The sequence below is a fragment of the Euprymna scolopes genome, unplaced genomic scaffold, assembly GCF_053919585.1.
Source record: "Euprymna scolopes isolate OS-2025 unplaced genomic scaffold, ASM5391958v1 sca177, whole genome shotgun sequence".
In the NCBI taxonomy this organism is placed as follows: domain Eukaryota; kingdom Metazoa; phylum Mollusca; class Cephalopoda; order Sepiida; family Sepiolidae; genus Euprymna; species Euprymna scolopes.
In genome coordinates, this window is record NW_027633188.1 from 17,454 (window position 1) to 42,748 (window position 25,295).

The 25,295-nt window shown below is 36.1% G+C and overlaps 1 protein-coding gene across 1 annotated transcript in view; it reads left to right on the forward strand.

Annotated features, from left to right (window-relative positions):
- Nucleotides 1–25,295, forward strand: part of LOC145273796 (focadhesin-like) — a gene marked incomplete at its 3' end in the record, with an annotated part of 71,694 nt that overhangs the window by 17,346 nt on the left and 29,053 nt on the right. Inside the window, exons 6-12 of the mRNA XM_080127131.1 lie at nucleotides 2,421–2,543; nucleotides 6,015–6,092; nucleotides 6,304–6,475; nucleotides 9,320–9,400; nucleotides 11,030–11,155; nucleotides 19,364–19,479; nucleotides 23,942–24,193. Coding sequence (XP_079983257.1) covers nucleotides 2,421–2,543; nucleotides 6,015–6,092; nucleotides 6,304–6,475; nucleotides 9,320–9,400; nucleotides 11,030–11,155; nucleotides 19,364–19,479; nucleotides 23,942–24,193 — 948 coding nt within the window. The remainder of the gene's footprint in view (nucleotides 1–2,420; nucleotides 2,544–6,014; nucleotides 6,093–6,303; nucleotides 6,476–9,319; nucleotides 9,401–11,029; nucleotides 11,156–19,363; nucleotides 19,480–23,941; nucleotides 24,194–25,295) is intronic.

Genomic DNA, 25,295 nt, shown 5'->3' on the forward strand with positions numbered 1-25,295 from the left:
CTTTTGCATATACATACCTATTATAGTGCTGAAAAAGCTTCAACCAAAACTAGCTCCCATACTTACAAAACTGTTTAAGCATTGTCTTAAGGAGAATTGCTTCTCAACACTCTGGAAAATCTCATCAGTACCCCGATTTAAGAATTCAGGTGATCGGTCATCTCCCTCTCGATACAGGCCAATAAATCTCCTGTACATCATGAGTAAGTTGCTGGAATCTGTGTTAAGTAGAAAAGTAGTCAACCACCTTGGCAAAATCACCTTCTTAGAGACATGCAATATGGTTTCCGTTCTGCTAGATCTACAGCAGATGTGCTAACAGTTATATCTCACAGGATTAGTGAATCTGTCGACGAAGGCTTCCTTTCTAGGGCAATTGCTCTTAACATATCAAAGGCCTTTGATAAGGTATGGCATAAAGGTCTACCCTAAAAGATCTTCAGCTATAGTATAGCTGGAAATGTCTTCTCAATTATTAAATCATTAGCATGGATGCCCAGCATTGCCCGGGTATTAGGAGATGTATGTTGAGCAAAAAAAAAAAAAAACTGGTCAATTTTTTTTAATTTTGACCCCTTAATTGTCGGAGGAGTTTGGTAGAGTTCTCAAAGGTCAAATCGTTGAACTTTGACTCCTTAATCACCAAATTTCTGGCCGAAAACAGATCACATCGATTTTCCCAATTCTCGGTACCCTGTATATCAAATTTCGAGTCTGTAGACTTAAAATTGACAGAGGTATTGGGTAGGGAAATGTACACACACACAGACAGACACTTTCACTTTTATAGATATATACATTTCTTTCTGATAGGTTCATAAGAGAAGTGGTTGATGAGCAGAAATCTGAAGCTCACAGTATTAATGCTGGAGTCTCTTACGGGTCCATCCTGAGCCAAGCTGTCTTCCTGATCTACATCAATGATCTCCCAAATCACATCCTAAGATCATTTATAGGTATTTATGCTGACAACACTACCATTTATGGTAACACTTCAAAGGCCTAAATAACCAAGTTCTTTCTGATCCTAAGCACGTGGTACAATGGGGAAAGGGGTGGTTGGTTAATTTTAATGCATCTAAAATCAAGTTTCTATTTTTCCATCATCAATGCTCTGATCCCCGTCTGGCATCAATTGAAATGAATGGCTCTCGTCTTGAGGAGACTCCATATTTTGACAAGCTTCTAAGTGACTTTTACTCCTGATCTGAAATGGAACACGTACATCAAGTCAAATTGCTAAGGTTGCTGGAAAAAATGATGGGATCATTCTACCGCTCCAGTAGATATCTCACTGCTGATGCAATTCTCTACCTGTACGATGAGAAGCATTTGGCTTCTAAATGCCATGACCTAAAGAGGTTTACTTTCTTTTTTCCTTATTAATTTGATGTAATAAAGTTTTTAACTTTGAATTCTCATCCTTCATTTTTTTTATATTAATTGCCCCACTTATCTATGTAGAGCTTTTGGTAGCTTGATAAGTTTTTTGTATAAAGATTATTTTTTTTTTATCTTTAACAATTTTATTTATTAGTGTATATACATCTCTTAATATATATATATATATACATTTATTATAATAAAGTTGTGTTTCTGTCTGTCTGTTTGTTCACAGTATATTTCATATATGACAACATAGCACACACATATTTATTTTTTATTTTTACTGTTTTAAAAATAATAAAAAAATAAATAAAAATATTATATATGTCCAAATAAAATATGGGCGATTTTCTAAGTAAAACAAGCTTTGAAACAAAGACGATATTTAACCATATTTATTGTTAAAAAAAAATCAACAAGAAATATATACATATATTTCTCTGGAGAAAAATGTCATAAATATGAAAAGGAGTTGAAGAATGTTGAGTAGAATGTCAGGAGACAGTTACTCAGTAGCAACAGACACATTGCTAAATTTACTTGAGAATTGGTAGTTTGATAATCAAACTTATTCATAACTTATATCACAGAAATTATTGCCAAATTCAAACACACAGTCTGTCAAAAAAAATTTTTTTTTTCAAATTAATTTTAGCACAAAGATCATCATTAAAACATTATGTCGAACACATAAACCATATTTTTCCACATATTGCTTACTTTATCACCGCACCCCCACATTTCAATTTTTGTCCATACCAATAGAATAAGAGTCTTTGCCATCTCCTCTATAATCTAAATATCAAGATATGCTTATATTGCACAAATAGAAACATCAGATTTTTTAGAATGTCATTACGCAAATTCGAATCTCGTGTGTTTGAAAGATTTGTAAGTGAATACTTGGTTAATAAATTTAATGTTATTTTTGTTGACTTTCAACTCATGTTCAGAATGATGCTTCCACCCAGTTCTCAGATTTCAAAAAAAAAATTGGTTCTTCAACCAAAAAGTTATATTTTTTGTCTTTTCAGATGAGTGGTGTGAACCTTGCATTGGGAACTTTGTGCTATTGTCTCAATATGGTCGGCCATAGTAGCATCAACCAACTTACACAAGATGTATGCACTGAATGGTCAAACACATACATAGATGCGGTAGGGTCATCTCGGTTTTATTTTATTTATTCTTGTTATTGATCAGTTTATATTTTACATGACCATAAAAAATTTAAAAACCTCGAACAACCGACAAACATTTCAATTTTCTTTGTTATATTCACGTTTTCTGTCGATTACACAGTTTTTAGCAGGAAAAAAAACTGAATTCTACCAACAACACTATTATTATTATTATTATTTCTATTTCAATTACTCTTGTCGTTGGTTAGATATGTGTCACCAAGGCATATAACATGACGCCCTGTTTGATTTTGTATTCTTTATATTCTAAGCGATTATATCACTTAGAATTGAAATCAATGAAAATAATTAACAGTGTAGTAAATAATGAGCAATCAACAATTCACCCACTATCCAACAATCATGATGTTGTTTGCACGCCATCTGAAAAGGCTAACATGCTTGCCAATCGGTTTACCTTAAACTCCACATTGGATCCAACAAACCATGCCCTTCCTGACTTTCCTTTGTAGACAGATGCCACACTAGACGATCTGAAAATTACCCCTTCTCAGGTGCAGGATATCATAAAAAACCTAGACACCTCAAAAGCATGTGGACCCGGTCTTATCCCGGCTGTGCTATTAAAAAAATGCTCCGCTGAGGTTGCTCCAGTCCTCTCAAAACTTTATAACAAATGCTTTAACGAATCTTGCTTTCCTGATTGCTGGAAAACTGCTTCTGTGGTACCAGTTTACAAACATTCTGGCGAAAGAACTGACCCACTAAATTATCGCCTCATTTACCTCCTCCGTCTTTTCACCAAAATATTTGAGTCCATAATTAACCAAGCTCTAGTCCATCACCTTACAGTTGCTAAACTTCTGTCCAACCCACAATATGGATTAAGGCAAGTACCTGTTCTACTGCAAATATCCTAACTGTAATCTCTGAACATATATACCATACACTGGACAAAGCAGGGGAGGGTAGAGCAGTAGCCTTAGATATATCTAAGATTTTTGACAAGGTATGGCATGATGGTCTTCTCAGGAAAATCAGATCATATGGTATTTCTGAACGAATACTTAACATAATTAAATTCTTCTTAAAGAAGAGAAGAATCCAGGTTGTCCTCGACAGTCATACATCTAAACAATATGATATAAACGCAGCTGTACCTCACGGGTCTATCCTTGGACCTTTATTATTCCTAATATTCATAAATGACGTCCCTGATAAAACTGAGATGGGTATATTTGCCGATGACACCACACTCTATAACAGGCACAAGGGGAAAACAATGAACACATATCTAAGGAAATGGCAGAAGACCTCCAATCTGTGGTGGAATGGGGACAAAAATGGATGGTCACATTCAAAGCTACCAAGACTAAGTTTGTTTCTTTCAATAATTACCAGAAACCTTCTCAACCACCAATAGCTATGGCTAAAGATGCATTACTTTAAAGTACTTCCTTCAAACTTCTTGGCTTAACGTTCACAGGGAACATGAGTTGGAACAGATACATTGAGAGCATTGCCACGGCTGCTGCAAGGAAGATGGGCTCTCTCTACCATGCTAGAAAATTACTTACGCCTGAAAGTATCCTGTATCTCTATTTGGCCACCATTCATATGAAGTATTGTTGTCACATTTGGGCTGGTGCACCTGCTACTAGTCTCTCACTCCTGGACAGAGTTCAAAAGAGAGTCGCCAACGTGACAGGTTCTGAACTCTTATCCAAGCTTCAACCACTGTCCCATCGACGAAATGTTGCATCCCTCTGCCTGTTTTACAATTATTTTAATGGTGGATGCTCTGATAAACTACAAGCCTTTGTATCCCCTCGACGTAAATACGCCCCACAAACTCAACAAGCAACCAAGTCCCACTCCTACACAGTAGACATCCCTAGATGTAAGGTCTTCTACTCTAATAGTTTCTTCCCCAAAACTGCTAGACTGTGGAACTCCCTTCCAGGTTCATGTTTTCCCAACTGTACTGACATGCAGAAGTTCAAGTGTAATGTGAACAGACATCTTAGTATCCCTGCAACTACTGTCCTTGATAGTCGTCCCCTACATCAAAGTGGCAATGTGCCTTGTTTGGGGTGAAAATGAATTTTTAAAAAAAACATGTAAAAAGGACAAAATCTTAAATATATCATAAATCTTTGCTATGAAAACTACTCAAGCCAATATACAAGAATTATGTAAAACTTTATGATAAGAAACTTGTATATATTTTGAAAGCTAAATAACAATTTTATTTAAAAATAAAATTTGTCTAGTATATTTTTTTATATTCTTCAAATTCTATACTAGTTAGCAAAAATTCACTTTTTTTACAACAGAAAAAGCTGACTTTTACCAAAAATTGCATTTCGTTTTCTCTACTTTTTAAGGTCCGCTTTTTCTCTCTATTTTCACACAACTATTTCTTGCCAGTAACGTACATAACTTTGCTTTCTTTCAAGCAAAAAAATTTCACTTTATTTCAAATGATTACAATGTTTTCTTAGAGATAAATGCAGACAAGTTCAAAGAAGAATACAGTATCCAATAACTTTAGCTGATTAACATTTTTCTCTTTTCTCCTGCTCACCAATTGACTTTATCTTAATTTCTTTTACTCAAACTGCGCAAAACAAAATCATTTGAATAAAATAAATGATCTTTCATTTCTAGTCATGTATGAATACATCTGATGATTTAGTTTTTTGCGTAAATTTTTCTGTTTGTTTATTTTATTGATTTGGCAAAACTTTTGTTCAAATATGCATTTTATCTTGTCATTCACTTTTTTTATCAGTTTTATTAAAGGAATACAACAGTAAAAAAATGTTGTAAAAACCTTTTAGCAAAATGAGTGGATAGCAAATGTTGCTAAAGGAAACAAAAACGTTTTCCCATTTGGGAAATGTCCAACAAGAGTATTTCTTGTTTTTCTTCCAAATCCACTCAATTCCACAATTTTAGGCTCAGTCTTCATCTTCATAATTAATAGAACACTAAAAAATAAAATAATTATTACACCCTCTTGCACTCTGTCTCTCTCTCTCTCTCTCTCTCTCTCTCTCTCTCTCTCTCTCTCTCTCTCTCTCTCTCTCTCTCTCTCTCTCTCTCTCTCTCTCTCTCTCTTCAATAAGATGTTTGAATATTTACAGAGAAAGACCGTCTGAATGAAAAGAGAAAGAGTAATTTTTTGTTGCTGGAAAACCTTATTCATATTTTGCAAAATTTTAGAAATGTTTTCATGGTCTTAGTTATGTTCCAGATGATTTTCTTGATCTTGGATGTTGCCATTTTCCACTGATTCGATTCCTGTACTTTCAAGGCTTCTTCAGAAATCTTTTGTCACAAACAAAAATAACAGCAACAAGTAAATAAAATGGCACCACTTCATCATCTGTTTGGAGTATTTTTTTTTCATTTTTATGGATTATAAATTTCTTTAAATCTTGTAAATGAATGTTTATATAATTGTTTTTTTTTTTTTTTTAGGAATCTCCGACTCTTCACCGTATTTCTGCTTTGGCAGGTCTAATGGCGCTGGTTGGATCAGAAAGAAGCCTTATCACTGTAAGTAGATGAATAGCAATCACACCAAAATCTTGCTATGTCAATCACTTTTTTTATCAATTTTATTAAAGGAATACAACAGTAAAAAAATGGTGTAAAAACCTTTTAGCAAAATGAGTGGATAGCAAATGTTGCTAAAGGAAACAAAAACGTTTTCCCATTTGGGAAATGTCCAACAAGTTGTTTTTCTTGTTTTTCTTTTTTCTTCCAGATTCACTCAATTCCTTCGTTGTCTGGAAATGTTGTCAATCCAGTTGCCGTTCTTCAATTGGCGAAAACAGTTTTGAAAAGCCAAGAAGACATTGGCATCCAGAGCGCGTCTGCCTGGATGTTGGGTCATGTTCACCTGTCAACATCAACTGTGTCAGAAGCTAAAACTAGTGGTAACTCACATTCCTTTTTTTTTTTCATTTTTATTGATAATTGAAAAATACCACATTAGTGTTGATGTGCCATAATATAGACAAACCAAACAAGAAAAAAAGCATTTCCATTGATTAAACAGGAAAAAAAATGAGTTACTTTTTTATCTTATTTTCTTATTTTTATTATTAGTTTTATTTTTAGTATTTTTTTGTGTGTGTGGAACGGGGGGGGGTTGATATTAGTCATGTAATGATTCTGAAAACAAACTCTGCAATAAACAGGTCAAAGTTCAAATTCTATCAGATTCATCACATTCATGTATGCAGTAAAACGGAGAGGGTGGATGTAAAATATTCGTTCAGCTATCTTCTCTTCTTCATTCAGTTTTGGTATTTAGGGTAGAACGAATATCCCACATATCACAGGATGGGCAATATCAGGCCACATCTAACAACTTTTTTAAATTTTTACACTCAAGGATAAGGTTAATTAGTGAATACTGTAATAAATTATAATGGTGGGAATTGGGTAAAAATTAAAATTGCCCGTGTTATAGTCAGCTGGGAAGCAGCCCCATGGTATTGTGTTCCACATGGGCAGCTCTAGGAAAGAAACTTTGCTCATGAAATGTTCATTTAGTTTTATGCTATACATGTCATCTATTCAAAAGAATTAACATCAACCAGGTTACATGCAGTATTTGAACCATATCTGTTGCTCCTCGCTAGTGCATGGGCTGTCACAATACATTATGGATACCAGAGGTAGCATGCCGTACATCGCTGAACCACCTGAGATATCAAGTGCATTAGGCATTCATGAAGGAGTTATATGGGAATATCTCAAGCAGTCGCCAACCTCAAATATACACACTTTAAGAAGTCACAGAAATACCTGGATTAGGACCCAGGTGCAGGGTAAACCCTCTCGGTGCTGATGGACTCGTAGATCTTCCCAGGTCATCCGTTTAGGAGAAGGAAAACTCTGAAGCTAAACCTAAGGGGTGGGAGGCCTTTCCATTCTTGGATGACATCCTTCCTAGAGCTGGTGACTCGAACAAATTACCGGGTTCAAACCTAAACTGCTTAAGGAGTAGATGAGCACTGTCTATCGCCCGGCTTCCATAATCCTTCTTTGCCTATTAGCCAGGCGTAGAGGTCGAAGCACAGGGATTCGACAGAAATACTCGGTGGTCGATCTTGTTTCCTGACTAGGGCAATGAACGCCGATTTCCCCCTCTTCCGACATCCAATCCACCTCTAAACTGGGCAGTTGGGAGTGCTTGAACATCATAATGCCATTACAAGTAGATTGGGTTGACTATCGTCTGATGGGTTGAGGGTACCAGATTGACAGTTCCTGGCTGCTGTTCCCGACTGGTAGTACAGAAGTCCTAACTATTTGGTAGCGCTTAGAGCGGCTGCTCCATCAACGGTTGAATAATATTGGGATGTTTGTAGTGTCATGTCGTGCATGGAAAGGGACCCTACACTCATCCCTGGTGGGCTTTCATGAGGCCACAGTCCTAGTAAATGGAAGGTCAGCTGATGGTCTACTTGTGTTGCATGCCTGGTGTTCTGCATAATTTTAAGATTGGCGAAGATGCTTGGGAGGCCAGCTGAAGACATGGTTACATACCACCAACGCCAATGTTAAACCTTTCTCCAGTCCACAGGTCTACATTGTTTGCCGCTTGCTATGTAACTGGTTGCTCAAAACTATTTTGGCCGCTGATTCTTATATTGATCAGGTCTCAGTTGGTGGTGCAACAAAAGAATCATCAAATACAAAAAAAAAAAAAAGATTTCAGTACAAAACAAGCAACAAAGTTTTATTTTTGCAAAAGTTTTCAACGATACTAATTTTTTATACAAAATGAGAATTCTTAGGCAAAAAAAACACAACTCTATCAGCTAAGAACCTAACAACCCATCTGTCTGTGGGAGGCACACAAACCTCAACTAACCACCCATCTTCCGAAATATATATGAATATTCTAGTCCTCTGTGGCAGATCATCCAGATATCCATTTCAAAATAATGGCCAGCCTTGTCTATGAACATAAAATAATCTACTACCCAGGGGTTCCATATCTGGGCAGCTTTTAAATTTAGGAAGACTGAGTAGGTTATAACAGAAGAGAATATATGTAGAACTATCATTTTTTTTTAAGTGGACAAATCGAATTCTGAATAGTGAAAACTCCGAACCAGACATTTTTACAATTTTTTTTTTGTTTTTTTTCTCTTGGTTCTCTATCAAGTGTAACAATCCAGTTATTTGCATGCAATGCAAACATGCAACAATACTAAACATACAACACATGAAACATGCAATGCATGAAACTCAAAATGTACGAAACATGAAACATGCAATGCATGAAACACAAAATGTACGAAACATGAAACATGCAATGCATGAAACACAAAATGTACGAAACATGAAACATGCAATGCATGAAACACAAAATGTACGAAACATGAAACATGCAATGCATGAAACACAAAATGTACGAAACATGAAACATGCAATGCATGAAACACAAAATGTACGAAACATGAAACATGCAATGCATGAAACACAAAATGTACGAAACATGAAACATGCAATGCATGAAACACAAAATGTACGAAACATGAAACATGCAATGCATGAAACACAAAATGTACGAAACATGAAACATGCAATGCATGAAACACAAAATGTACGAAACATGAAACATGCAATGCATGAAACACAAAGTGAAAATATACAATCACTTCATGCACAAAGTCTCAGAAAAAAAGAAATGTTTTGTTCTGTTAATTTGTAATTTTATTTTAAAATTCTTTCATTAAAACATTTTTGCTTCCATTTTTCAGTTCCAAACAACTATCGTTATTTGGATAATAACTTGATTATTCGAGCTTTGATCGATTTCCTTATTGATGCTGGGAAATTAGGTAAGAAATAAAAGATGAATTCCTTTCATCCTGAAAACGTTTCTCTACAAGTTACACCAAAAAATATTTATATATACTAGCTGTTCCTTGCTAGTGTTACCTGATCATGTACTTACTGGCAATTTGTTTTGCTTTTTTTATGTTTAAACTTCCCCCCCCCCCCCAATATTTTATTTTTTGTTCCAATCAAAGGAGAGTAACTCTGTATAAACAAATACTGAGTTATGTACGTTTTTTTAAAGATTACAAACATATGAAACTAATTCTCACCCAGACAAAGCATTTTCTCAACGGAGTAAATCGAATTACATTTTATTCTTTTAAACATACTGCCATGATCTACAAGTAAAACTGAAAAACCAGAATTATTGATTTTGTAGGAAGAAAGCTATCGATGACAAAGAAATAATAATAAAAAAACTAACTTTACTTTATGATATAATGTATGTCATGTAATACCACTTAAATAATGTTATATAGTAATTCAATTAATACTATATTGTATACTTACCTAACACCATATTGTCTGAAAAAATGAAGATATTTTCTTGATCTTAGAAATAGTACTGATACAGCTCTCTTTATACATTTGTATAAAAAAGAAGCAGACGATAAATGATTTTTTTCTAAATTCATTTAGTTAACAAATTTTAGATAATCAAAATTTATAGAAAAATGTATTTAAAAAAAAAACGAAAGAATGCTATTCTATAAATTTAACATTTTCTTAACTGAAATATTTTTTCTTGAAAAGTATCACTACACCTCACTTTATTTAAAACTAGCAGATCCTGTTGTCGGGGGAATTTTTAAAAAATGCTAACTAGAAAATATTATTTCAATTTTATTAATATAGCGATAAAGCTGAAAATGAATAGTTTTTCTATAAAATTCAACTCTCATCTAAAATTCTTACTTTTATGATACTTGAACCCCCTTCCAAAAATTTAATTTCAATGAAGAAAGCAAGTGTTTTGCTAGTAAATGTTATTATTTGTACTCACTAGGAGATCTCCCACAGACCATCATCAGAGATTACTCACTGACAAGCTTTAGTACTTTCCAGCCCTTTCAATAACTTTTGCAAATGATTTTTTGTTATCACAACAGCCAGTTGCCATTGACTTCTTGCATGCAATGACCATTGTTCTTCACTGGAATTTGGGCAACCTCAAATAGTGGAGGTTTAGTTAATGCTTTCTCTCCTCAGTCTTTTCTCCAAGTTCTTCAAGATTATTATTATTATTTGTACTCTCTAAAAGTTTTCAGGCATACTATCATCAGAGATTACTCACTGATAATGATCAATGATATTCCCTGGAATCTGGGTGACAATAAGTTTCTCCAAATTACACTATTCTTCACCTGTTTTGATAACTTTTGGAGATTAATTTTAAATATGCATATTATTATTAGGCAACATTTGGCATTTTGTTAACATTAATATTTCATCCAGAGAGCAAGACGCACACTTCAAATGATACGGTGCATACGAGCTAGCACAAATACATGAGATTAAAATTTGTTCCAGATTCATCGATTCCTTTTTTTTTTTTAACGAATGTTTCTGTTTATCATTTTATTTTTTTTAATCAAAATTGAATCTTCTTTTTGTTTTTTTGTTTTCAGGTCCTGATAAGATTTCCAGCTCTGAATTGAAACTGTCATTAACAGCCATTTACAAAGGCATCACCCGACCCCTGCCCCCACTCAATTGGGCTGCTGTTCTCGCTCCACTTCTGAGACAACCTTTTAGTAAGTTACCCCAACCCTTTTCCTTTTTTCAATCTAACATCAATTTTTAAAAAAGAAACTCACATTTTCTTAATCATTTTCGTCTGGTTTACATACATGTGTTGGATGGCTTTTAGAAATTGATTTCTTCATTTGGCTTTCCTCTCCTAACTGACCTTGCTACCTCAACTGTTCTATGTTTACTAACTCAAGAACTTTCATTCATTCTTTCAATGTGACCAAACCAACAAAGTCTCCTTTTCTGCTCATATCTTTCTCTGCCATGACTCAAATCCCATATCTGATCACTTTGATGCCTAATCTCAGTTGATGCTAGAATTATGGTTTATATTGCTTATATCCATCCTCTCTCATTGACTCTCAGCACGTTGGCAAATTAAATAAGTCATGTAGAAATAATGGATGAGAGTTGAGAACAGTTGAGGAAACAGGGTCGGTTGGCATGAGACGGTCAAGGAAAACTTGGTAGAAAATAATAAGGATTGATTTTAGAGAAAGAGAAGATAAATAAAGACTTGGTCAGAGATAGGTTAGTTTTGAAGTCACTTTCTGAAAGCTGTTCAACACATGCCAACAAATGTAATGATGATGATGATGATTTTCAAAGGAAGAAATGATTTTTTTTTAATGCTTTTCATATTTGATCAATGTTTGTAATTCCCTTATTTTGTCCTTCAGTCCTCACATTCCATGAGCGATGTAACAAGAGGCGTAGTATTAACTTTGACCTTGAATGGACTGGGTACAGAACCTAGGGTCATTCAGGTTGTCCCCATCCCTAAAAATAGAATTAGGAAAGGTTAGGAAGAAGAAGAAAAGAAAGGAAAGAAAAAGAGGTCTAAGAAATATACACTCCCTTATGAATATAAAACGCTGGGAGTAACAGCTTAACGGGAGTGAGAAAGAGTGAGCTAGTAGCTTCCACAGGCAGCCTTTCTCCCCGGCGGATTTGTTCAAAGGCGTCGTAAGAACTGTAACCTCAACCCACTATCACCAGAATCCACCTACTACCCAACTTGGTCATCCCTATTACTACGACGGAGGGTAAAGTACTTTTGATTATCATTTGACCAAACGTCTTGAATATCATATTATATATTAAGTTCCGAGAATAGATTATTGCTTTGCCTAGTTTTCCCCACTATAATTACCTTCCTCTTGTTACCCTTTTTCCCTCATATTTTAATATTGTGTTCATCCCCTTTTGTCCTGTTTAAATACTACTTTCATAAATATTTCTGTCAGCCTATCTTGTTTTGGTATGTTTTGTGTCTTTAATAAATCCCCTATTTTTATATAAAATACCTGCTTCTTGTATTTTTATAACTCTCCCTCAAAACCTTTTTCCCTACTCTTGCTTACGATAGCAAATACTGTGTTACGGCATTGTGATTAGCCACCGCACCCGTAACAGTTGGGGGCTCGTGTCAGGGATTTGTGCAGATAATTTGGGAGGGCTCTCGCTCGCAAAAGCACTAGAAAAAAGAGAAATTAAATTATAATAACCATTTGACGTACTAAGTGGGCTCTTCTATTATCATGTCTTTTTCTGTAGAGAATTTTTTAAGTTTAGCCGACCTGGGCGAAAAAGTCAGGAAACTACGAAAAGCAGAATTAGTAGAAATTGCGAATTTCTTCGAAATAGATACAGACCCGAATATGAAAAAGGTCGAAATAAAAAGTATCGTAGAAAAAATATTAATAGAAAACAACCTTCTAGAAACCGCTACCGTAAGCGAGGAAGACGGACAAAATAATACGCAACTCACCTTGGAACTAAAGAAATTAGAAATACAGGAGAGACAGCAGGAGAGACAAATACAGTTAGAACTAGAGAAGGAAAAACTAAAAATGCAAGAGAGAATAGAGCTGGAAAGACTTAAATTACAGGGTAATGGAAGTCAACAGTCTAATGCTTCATCGTTTCACGCAGCACAAAATGTTAGACTAGTGCCTAGTTTTTGTGAAAAAACAGTAGACAAATATTTCCCTCATTTCGAAAAAATCGCAGCAAACTTAAATTGGCTGTATGCGTACTGGCCAACCTTATTACAAACCGTGCTAGTGGGAAGAGCCGCCGAGGTTTACTCTGCGCTTAGTCTAGAAGATGCCGCGGATTATAAGACAATAAAAAACGCCATATTAAATGCTTACGAGTTAGTACCCGAAACATATAGGCAGAAATTCCGGAAGTATAGGAAATTTGAGTGGCAGACTTATGTAGAATTTGCCAGAGAAAAAGAAGACCTCTTCGATAGATGGGTTAGAGCGAAAAACGTAAATAATGACTATAATAGCTTACGCCAACTTATTCTCATCGAAGAATTTAAACAATGCGCCCCACAAGAAATTCAAATGCGAGTTGACGAAAGAGAAATTAAAACCGTTAAGGAGGCAGCTATAATGGCGGATACATATAATTTAACCCACAGGTGTTGGGAAAGAAATAAAATAACAAAAAACCAGTCAAACCTTCGTACAGAAGAGAAAATGTTAACCGAGCCGCGTGTTCCTAACGTATTTAATAAAAATTATAATCAAAGGGTCCCGCCCGCACCCGTTCCGAGAGAAAATAAAATATTCTGCTCTTATTGCAAGAAAGATAACCACTTTATATCCGAGTGTCGGATCTTAAAAAGGAAAAGGGAAGAAAATAAGTTTCAACCACATGCCTTTATTACACACAAAACGAGAAACGATAGTATTTACCAGTCTTCTTCCCCAAAGCTAGGGAGAAGCGAGAAAGAAAAAAACTCATACATGAAAAGATATGAGCCATTTTTATCCCAGGGTTATGTGTATATTAACGACCCTGAAGAAGCCAAGCCGATTAAAATATTGCGGGATACTGGCGCGTCGCAAACTTTAATATTAGAAGGCGTGCTTCCATTATCGAAATCTACCTTCACCGGAGATATTGTATTATTACAAGGGGTAGGAATGACTATAAATAAAGCGCCCCTACACAAAATTAACCTAAAATCGGAATTATTAACTGGCCCAGTTATCGTGGGCGTAAGACCCAAATTACCGATTCAGGGAGTGTCGCTGCTGCTAGGAAATGATTTAGCTGGAGGGAGAGTAATAGCTGATCCCATTGTCAGTGACCAGATAGTAGTAAACCATAAAACAGTGGGGGAGGAACGCATCGACATTTACCCGGAATGCGCTATTACCAGAGCGACCACAAGAAAACAACGACTAGAAAAGGAACACCTAGAGATACCAAACGATGAATTACGACTTGACGAAACTTTCATATCCCACCTGTTAGAACAACAGAATAATACGAGTAAAAAAATAAAATTAAATCTCCCAGAAAATAAAACGGACGAATTAACTAGGGACCAATTTATAAGTGAACAAGGGAACGACCCAGAAATTTGCCTCCTCAAAAATAACGCCTTACCAAAAACGGAAACAAAAGAAGTTAGGGAGTGTTTTTTTATGAACGATGGAATTTTAATGAGAAAATGGCGCCCACTAGATGCTAATGTGGATGAGGAGTGGAAGGTAATAAGTCAAATAGTAGTTCCAAAGGTTTATAGACAAGAAATACTAAAAATAGCTCATGATACCGCCATGTCAGGTCATTTAGGAATAAATAAAACCTATGAAAAAATTCTAAACCATTTTTACTGGCCAAAACTTAAGTGTGATGTGGTAAATTTTTGTAACTCGTGTCACACATGCCAGATGGTCGGAAAACCTAATCAAAAGATTCCGCCCGCACCACTCAGACCTATACCAGCGTTCGAAGAACCCTTTAGTAGAGTACTAGTGGATTGTGTTGGGCCACTCCCTAAAACAAAAATGGGAAACCAATATTTACTGACGATTATGTGTACGTCGACTCGTTTCCCAGAAGCTGTTCCGTTAAGAAATATTAAAGCTAAGACTATAGTAAAGGCTTTAACTAAATTTTTCTGTTTAGTTGGAATTCCTTCAGCCATTCAATCAGACCAAGGCACAAACTTTATGTCTGGTCTATTTCAACAAATAATGAATGAGATGGATATTAAACAACACAAATCCAGTGTTTATCACCCCGAATCACAGGGAGCTCTCAAACGTTTTCATCAAACCCTGAAGTCCATGATGAAAAAATTTTGTTATCAATATAATAGAGATTGGGACGAAAGCGTCCATTTTGTTTTATTTGCTGCTAGAGAAGCTGTACAAGACTCTTTAGGATTTAGCCCCTTCGAACTTGTGTTCGGACATACTGTGAGGGGACCTTTAAAGCTATTAAAAGAGAAATGGCTAACGGAGAAAAATGAATTACATCTCTTAGATTATGTATCAAATTTTATAGAGAAATTACACGGGGCCGTAAAAATAGCACAAGAAAATTTGAAAAACTCCCAAAAACGAATGAAGGCTATATTTGATAAAAATAGTAAAAATCGTACCTTCGAAAGTGGGGACAAAGTTTTAATATTTTTACCCATCCCACATAATCCCCTACAAGCAAGATATTTTGGCCCATATGAAATAGAGAAAAAAATAAATGATGTAAATTATATCATCCACACCCCAGATCGAAGAAAAAAGAGAAGAGTTTGTCACATTAATATGCTAAAAGGATACGTTGACAGAAATGTGTTAGATATGGGTAAACCAGTTACAACAGTAACTAATATTACAAAAATAACCTCATCTGAAAATGTTTTAAATAACGATGAAAATACAATTGTCAGAGAGGAGGAAATGGGACAGAGTAGTCATCTAAAAAACTCGGAAATACTAGCTAATTTAAATAAAAAATTTGAACATTTGCCAAATGAGAATAAAAAGGAAATGTGTGGTTTGGTCAGTGATTTCAAAGATCTTTTTCCTGATGTCCCTAGTAAAACTACCTTTGCAGTACACGACGTCATAGTGGGAGACGAAAAACCCATCAAACAACACTTTTACAGAGTCAACCCCATCAAGCTTCAACAGTTGAGGGTAGAGATCAAGTATATGCTGGAAAATGATATTATTGAACCAAGCAACAGTCAGTGGAGTTCTCCCTGTATACTTGTATCAAAAGGCGATGGCACCTACAGATTTGTTACCGACTTTCGGAAAGTGAATGCAGTAACCAAAAGTGATTCATACCCGATTCCCAGAATTGATGATTGTATCGACAAAGTTGGCAAATCAAAATATGTCAGTAAATTCGACTTGATGAAAGGTTATTGGCAAGTACCTTTAACCGATAACGCTAAGGAAATTTCAGCATTCGTGACTCCCGATGGACTATACCAATACAAGGTTATGGCATTCGGAATGAAAAACGCACCAGCAACATTTCAAAGGATGATGCATTCCCTTCTACAAGATATTCAAGGATGTGATGTATACATTGATGATGTAATCGTGTACAGTATGACTTGGAACGAACATTTACACATCATAAGGCAACTCTTCCGTAAGCTAGAAGAGGCAAACCTGTCTGTGAACTTAAACAAAAGTGAATTTTGTCATGCAAAATTAAATTATTTAGGCCATACTGTGGGCCAAGGACAAGTTAAACCCATCACCGCAAATGTGGATGCCATTCTCGAGTATCCTATTCCAACCAACAAGAAACAATTAATGAGATTTCTCGGTATGGCAGGATTTTATCGGAAATTTTGTAAAAATTTCTCATCTATAGCAGGTCTTCTCACGGACCTCCTTAAAAAAGATGTAAAATACAAATGGAGTGAGACCTGTGATGCGGCTTTCAACAAAATAAAATCAACACTCATGGAGGGCCCAGCTCTCGCAACACCAGTTTTTACAAAACAATTCAAACTACAAATTGATGCCAGTGATGTCGGAATGGGTGGTATCTTAACCCAAGAGGATGATGAAGGTATCGACCGAGCAATTGGGTACTTCTCCAAAAAGTTGAACACTCACCAAAAGAACTATTCAACCATTGAAAAGGAATGTTTATCATTATTGACGACACTACAACACTTCGACTTCTATCTCAGCGTCACCATGTACCCTGTTCTGGTCTTTACCGACCATAATCCATTAACTTTCCTTGCAAAGATGCAAAACAAAAATCAGAGACTGACAAGATGGAGCCTTCTCCTACAAGAATACAACATTACCATCAAACACATTAAAGGAAAAAACAATATTATTGCAGACGCATTATCTAGAGTATAATGTTACAAATGCGTTCTCCTTTGCCGACTTATTATTTTACAGAATATTGTTGGAACTGATTGCCTTAAAATCATGTGCACGTAACTACTAATATATTTTTTGCTTTTTGTTGTTGTTGTAAAAGTTTTTCATTTGTAACTCAAAACTATGTAACTACTGATATATTTTTGCCTTTATTGTTGTTGTAAAAGTTTTTCATTTGTAACTCAAAACTTTTACTCTGAAAGGGGGAAGTGTAACAAGAGGCGTAGTATTAACTTTGACCTTGAATGGACTGGGTACAGAACCTAGGGTCATTCAGGTTGTCCCCATCCCTAAAAATAGAATTAGGAAAGGTTAGGAAGAAGAAGAAAAGAAAGGAAAGAAAAAGAGGTCTAAGAAATATACACTCCCTTATGAATATAAAACGCTGGGAGTAACAGCTTAACGGGAGTGAGAAAGAGTGAGCTAGTAGCTTCCACAGGCAGCCTTTCTCCCCGGCGGATTTGTTCAAAGGCGTCGTAAGAACTGTAACCTCAACCCACTATCACCAGAATCCACCTACTACCCAACTTGGTCATCCCTATTACTACGACGGAGGGTAAAGTACTTTTGATTATCATTTGACCAAACGTCTTGAATATCATATTATATATTAAGTTCCGAGAATAGATTATTGCTTTGCCTAGTTTTCCCCACTATAATTACCTTCCTCTTGTTACCCTTTTTCCCTCATATTTTAATATTGTGTTCATCCCCTTTTGTCCTGTTTAAATACTACTTTCATAAATATTTCTGTCAGCCTATCTTGTTTTGGTATGTTTTGTGTCTTTAATAAATCCCCTATTTTTATATAAAATACCTGCTTCTTGTATTTTTATAACTCTCCCTCAAAACCTTTTTCCCTACTCTTGCTTACGATAGCAAATACTGTGTTACGGCGTTGTGATTAGCCACCGCACCCGTAACAGCGATGTTTCTGACAAGGGGGAAAAATTGCTGTTTTCTGGGTTAGAATCTTTTCCATATAACATTTACCATTGACTATTTTTTGACCTTGAAGTGGTATTTTTAAGCTTCTCACATTAAGTGGCTTCATGCCTTGTCTAGAAAGATTTCCATAAAAAAGCTTCCAGTTAGTCGAAAGCATGTGTAATAAAGGAAATTCAAGATAGCAATATGACCATTACGTGATATGTTTCTGAATTTTTGAAATGACCATAATTTGTATCATTCGCATTCTTCGGACTATTGTTCTCATCCGGAGTTTTATCATCACAGCGATTCAACCAATGTAACCTCTGACCTTCTGCAGGTTTATCTTGTTGAACTCTGGAATATGTACGGGATTTTTAACGGAATCCCTTATTTAATCCACAGGGTTCACCTTCACCTGCTCCATGGTGGTTGCCGGTGGGGCACTACAGATGACCTGTCAACCAGTCCTCTCCATCTTTTCCTGTCCTCCGCGCATTTGACCACCTCCCTGTGTAGGGGGTTCTGGATAGAGGTAGTATCTTATTTGTTCGGTAGCTGCTCTTGCCTGGTTAGGACAGGCTTTACTGGTTTTCATCCAACTTCTGAATCTCTCCAAGCGCCACACCCAGGTTCACTGCTTCAGCTGGCGAGTTAAACTACATAAGTTAAACTACATAAAGGGGTGGTGTTGATATTGCATCACCGAGCAAAAGATTTCTTAGGAGTAGATCACCAGCCAGGGCGGAAGGAGTTCTTAAGAGCTTTAACAGCTGTGCCCGTGGCCAGAGTGAGCTTCCAAGTTGTGGGAAGTCGATCATGGCCTTCATTGCCTAAGATTCGCTACATGATTAATACAACAATAGGGTTAGCACGCTCTTATTCTATCAACCGTGACCAGGTAGAAGTCTTAAGTAATTCATAAATGTATTCTTAGTATTGTCCGCACTGAGGATTGAACCATCAACCTCTAGAAGAGTGTGATTTAGAACTGAATTTAACTTAGTACTTTATCTGTTACGACATGGATCCTTGCAATACTCCAAATAATACAAATCACATTATTTAACTTATTAAATAAATGTAAAATTCCTTTCTTTTCAGATTCGGAAGTAAAATACATCAGTCTGAAGGTGGCCATTTCCCAATGTACATCGTCCTCAACAGCTGCCGTCTTCTTATCATCTTGGCTCAATTCGTCACTTTTTAATTCCCTTGATGTATGTCTAGCATATTTTTTAATACAAAATTAGAACAAAAAAAGTATACTCTTTTCATCTTTTATTAAATAACTAGCCTGGGTGCCTAGCATTGCCCGGGTGTGTCAAGATGTGTGTAAGTTGAGCAATCAAAGCCCTAAAAAAAATTTAAATACTTCAAAATAGCGATTACCCGTGCCTAATAAGTAAATATATCGAAGAATTTTTTCTTGGAATGCGATTTTCATACGAATCCTATACTGATTAAGTACCGGACTACTTTTAGATTGACTCAAGCTTTTCTGTGATAATTCTAATGATTCTTTTGCCTATATCATACTTAAATGTCATACTTAAATGTCATGCTTAAATGTCATACTTAAATGTCATACTTAAATGTCATACTTAAATGTCATACTTAAATGTCATGCTTAAATGTCATATTAAGTGTCATATTAAATGGTCATATAATGATAGATATGTTGATATTTGAAACCCAAAATAAATGTCAGTTCATATAAAATATTGATGTCTTAAACCTTTACTGCTGCTTTGAATGGCTCCAAGTGCTGGTCATCAACAAAGAAAGCAGAAGACGATCAGTCATGGCAACAAAGATGAATTATTTCTTGTGGAATGTCTATTTACTCCTGTCATATCTGTGTATCTGTGCCAGATGATGAGTAAATGTGTGTGTGTGTGTTTACGTAGTTTTTCTTTTTTTTTCTTTTTTTTTTATTCAATCTTCACCCCAAACAAGGCAAGTGACACTTTGAAGTAGGGGGCTACTATCGGGGACAATTTGCGGAGGCTTTATGAAGGGAGATGAGTAGAAAGATGTTTGTTCACATTACACTTGAACTTCTGCATATCAGTACACTTGGGAAAGCAGTATCCCAGAAGGGAGTTCTAAAGACTTGCAGTTCTGGGGAAAAAACTATTGGAATAAAAGGCTTTCTTACACCTAGGGATCTCTACTGTAAAGGGGTGGGACTTAGCTGCTGGTCGGGTCCATCGGGGGTAGTCACGTTGAGGAGGTACAAGTGCTCGCAGTTCGTCAGAGCAGCCACCATAAAAATATTTGTAGAACAGGCAGAGGTATGCAACATTTCATCGATGGGATAGGGGATGAAACTTAGATGACAGTTAAGGACCGATCAGGTTGGCGACTCTCTCTTGAACCCTGTCCAGGAGTGAGAGACAAGCAGTAGATGCACCAGCACAAATGTAACAGCAATTCTCCATACATGGGGGAATGGTGGCCTTATAGAGGTACAGGATACTTTCAGGCGTAAGTAATTTTCTAGCACAATAGAGAGAGCCCACCTTCTTTGCAGCAGCCTTGGCAATGCTCTCAGTGTATATATTCCAGTTCATGTTCCCTGTAAACGTTAGGCCGAGGAGTTTAAAGGAAGTACTTTCAGGCAGTGTATTCTTAGCCATTGCTATTGGTGGTAGAAAAGGTTTCTTATAGTTATTGAAGGAAACAAGTTTAGTCTTGGCAGCATTGAATGTAACCATCCATTTTTATCCCCATTCCACTACAGATTGGAGGTCATCCTCTAGTGATTCTGCCATTTCCTTAGATATGTGTTCATTTGTTTTCCCCTCATACCTGTTATAGAGAGTGGTGTCATCGGCAAATATAACCATCTCCGAAAAAATTTTATCAGGGAGGTCATTTATGAATATCAGGAACAATAAAGGTCCAAGGATAGACTCCTGGGGTACCCGCATTTATATCATATTGTTTAGATGTACGACCGTAGAAGACAACTCGGATTTTTCTCTTACTTAAGAAGGATTTAATTATATTGTGTATTCTTCCAGTGATACCATATGATTTCATTTTCCTTAGAAGACTAACATGCCATACCCTGTCAAAAGCCTTAGATATATCAAGGGCTACCACTTTACCTTCCCCTGTTTTGTTCAGTGAATAGTATATACGTTCAGAGACTACAGTTAAGATATCTGCTGTTGAACGGGCTTGCCTGAATCCACATTTTTTGTCGGTCAGGAGTTCAGCAGCTGTTAGGGGCTGGACTAGGGCTTGATTAACTAAGGACTCAAATATTTTGGCGAAAAGTGGGAGGAGACTAATGGGGCGATAGTTCTTTCACCAGAATTCTTGAAAACTGGTACCACAGAAGCGGTTTTCCAGCAGTCGGGAAAGCAAGATTCGTTAAGGCATTTATTGTAAAGTTTGGAGAGAAGTGGAGCAATCTCAGCAGAACATTTTTTTATTAGCACAGCCGGGATGAGATCTGGTCCACATGCTTTTGAGGTGTCTAGGTTTTTATGATACCATGCACCTGAGAAGGGATGATTTTCAAATCTAGTGTGGCATCTGTTCGCAAAGGAAAGTCGGGGAGGGAGTGGTGTGCTGGGTCCAGTGTGGAGTTTGAGGTAAATCGACTGGCAAGCAGATTTGCCTTGTCGGTTGCCGTGCAAGCAACCTCATGATTGTTTGATAGTGGGGGAATTGTCAACTGCCCATTATTTACTACACTGTTGTAGATTTTCCAAAAATCCCGGGTTCCTAATTTCTGTGCTTCGATGTATTTTCTGGTGGTTTTAGAGTAATCTGTCTTACCTGTCGCTATCACTCTCTTACAATTATTTCTAGCTTCTATATACTTCTGTCTGTTTGCACTGGACATGTCGGTTGAATCTGAATTTGAGCAATGGCAGCTGCACAAGCAGAGGTAGTATTTGATGTGTGTGTGTGTTTCTGTAGTATTTGATGTGTGTGTGTGTGTACGTGCTTATGACATATAGACTAAATTGGGAGTGAGTCAGTAATCATGCTAGCCAGCTGAATAATATATTTTGACTGACCGAAAACTTGCTTTATTTAATTTTGCACCTTTTTTCAACAGCTCCCTTAGTGGGGGAAGCACATAGATATTCAGTACATAGAGATTTGAGACCACTTCCATTGTTTTCCCTGGATAATTTTATACATAAAACATTTCTGTTGGGTTAATTAATAACCTGTAATAATGTAATAATAATCTGTTGTGTTGATTAATAACATTTGTTAGTCAATTGTGAAGTAAATAAAGAAAATGTACCTTTCTTCCTTTCATGACTTCATATGGGAAGTTATACCAACAGCTGACAAAAGAAAACAAATCAATTAACAATTTAACATTTTCTTAGTCTTTACACACAGACACAAAAGAACACATCTGTTTATTCACATGGTTACATACACAAAGAGAAAAACATGGTTAGACACACAAAGAGAGAAAAACACGTCACACGCATTTTTATATACAGTCAAAAAGTAGACAACTCAAAGCCACCCAACGCCAAAAGCACACATCAGCACAAAACAGACAAGGGTAGGCAACTTCAAGTTACCTAAGCCCTTCATCACTGAAAAATAATTTAAATCACTGAAAAGTAAGCAGAATCTGGAACTGTCAAAGGGAGACAACTCTCACAGCACTAAAACCCGACTTAGCAGTGATAAATTTCCAATAATTTCAATTTCATCAAAAAAGAATATATTCAAAGTTTTATGATAGTTTCTGCATTCATAGCTCCCTTAGGGGTGGGTACACTTACAAATTCAAAACCACTTGTATTGTCTCCCCCACCCCATCCTGAAAAATTTTACATATAAACACACACAGTTTTTAATCTAGTACCTCTAACTTTTCTATAGGGAACACACACACGCGTGTGCACACACACACACACACACACACTGACATTTATATATAAGAGTTGGATAAAATAATGGAATATTTTATGGTTAGTGTTTTTTTGATGGCAACCCTCCCATGAAATTCAGCCTTGTGAAGCTCTTGGCGAAAAGTTTTTTTTTGAAACAGGTTTTTTCAAATGATTGTTAAGCTCTTAATTTTGAGTGCCGTAATTTTGTGCCCTTTCTTCACAATCAAAGCCTCTATGATCTTTTTCAAACAACTCTGATTTTCTTCCAGAATTTTGTTTAGAATATGTTTTTTTATCCTTTTTCATAGTCTGTCATCATCTTTGAGATAGTTCCTCTCAATATGGCCACCATCTCAGCCTCCTACATTACAGTAGCACCTGCCATACAGGCACCAACAATCTGTCCTCTTTGAGAAATCTTATAGATTTGTCATTTTAATTTTTTTCTGACTGATATTCACTATCTTAAAATTAAAAAAATAACTTTAACCAATTAATTCAGGGCAATAATAACCATAAATAAAAAAAATGAAACTAACATTTTGATATCTTTCTTCAATTTTTATAGGTGTTTTAAAATGAATGCAAAATTCACAAGGTGTTTCTATTATTTGTCCAACCTCTGTATATAGATGAATTTTTTTAAATACCTGGGAAACTTGTTTTAAAATCTAGGTCATAATTTGAGGTTAGGATTATCTTCAATTTACTATTGTTAATATAAATTATTATTGTAATAAAGATATAAAAAATGAAATCCTAGTTACCGACGTCATTTTTTCTTTTTTCTTTTCAGATGGAATGCCAAAACATAATATTTGATAATCTGGAGCATCTCATAAAATGTATCCCTATCAAAACTCTACAAGATTTCATGGAATATGACTGCATGAACCCTTTTCTCCATGAAGGGAAACAGTCACAGTGTCCAGTAATTCTGCGAGGCCTCCATAAAGCCCTTCTCGTAAATGACCCTCCAGAATTTGTGACAGAACTACTTTACAAAACAACAGAGAATCTTTACAGATCTCTAACACCAACTTATCAGGTATGTATGCGGTTAAGACAAAACGTTGTGCTGCATCGTGTTCCATTAATGACTTAATAGAAACCGTGGATAATCCACAATTTATGTTTTTGTTTTTTTACTCTTCTTAACCCAAAACAAGGCACATACTATTTGGAATTATATCTACAGGGACATTATGTAGGGAGTTGAGCATCGAGATGTCTGTTCACATTCCATTTAAACTTCTGTATGTGAATACAGTAAAGGAAGCAGGAAACTGGGAGGGAACTCCGAAGTCTAGCAGTTTGCGGAAAGAAGTTATTTAAAATAGAGGGCTTTCCGACATCTAGGGATCTCTACAATGTAGAGGTGGGATTTTGCTGCTTGTCGAGTTAGTTGGGGTATTTACATCGGGAGGGGGGGGGGGTTACGTGCTAAAAGTTCATCAGAGCATATCTCGATCCCGTTAGAATACTTGTAAAATAGGCACAGGGATGCAATATTTGTGATGATGGAACAAGGTTGAAGTTGACAGTGCGGCACCTATGAAGTTGGAGACTCTTTTCTGTACCCTGTCTAAAAGAAAGAGACTAGTGAACCTTTTTATAAACATGCACTAGGTTTAGCCATGCATGTGAATGTCGGACATTACAGGTGACAAATGTTTGGCCAAAGTGGGTGGTGGGGGGCATAGAGAATTGAAAATATCTCTGGTTGGAATCTGGATATCTAAGAAATGTTTTTCGTTTCCCGATTTATCGGAGAGGGACCTATGTTTTCAGTGGCGTCGGTATGTCTGTCCGGGCGTCCATTAGTCCAGACAATTGCCAGATAACTATCGATTAGTTTTTCCTGAAATTTTGCCACAAATTGTATTTCATTAAATAGATGTGCACAGTAAAAAAAATGTTTTGCGAAAATTCTCGTTGCATCCCCAGGGGCTCAAAAGAGGTAAAAAATGGCCCAAAATGGACAAAAAATGACACATTTTGCCCCATAAGTTTGGATCCATCCATTAGATTTTTCTGAAACTTGACTAAATGTGGAATCCCATTGTTCTTAATATAAATCCAATATTGCTGACACTGGCAAAATTCTGGTTTGCATCCCTCTGGGACTTTTAGGGCTAAAAAAACATGCC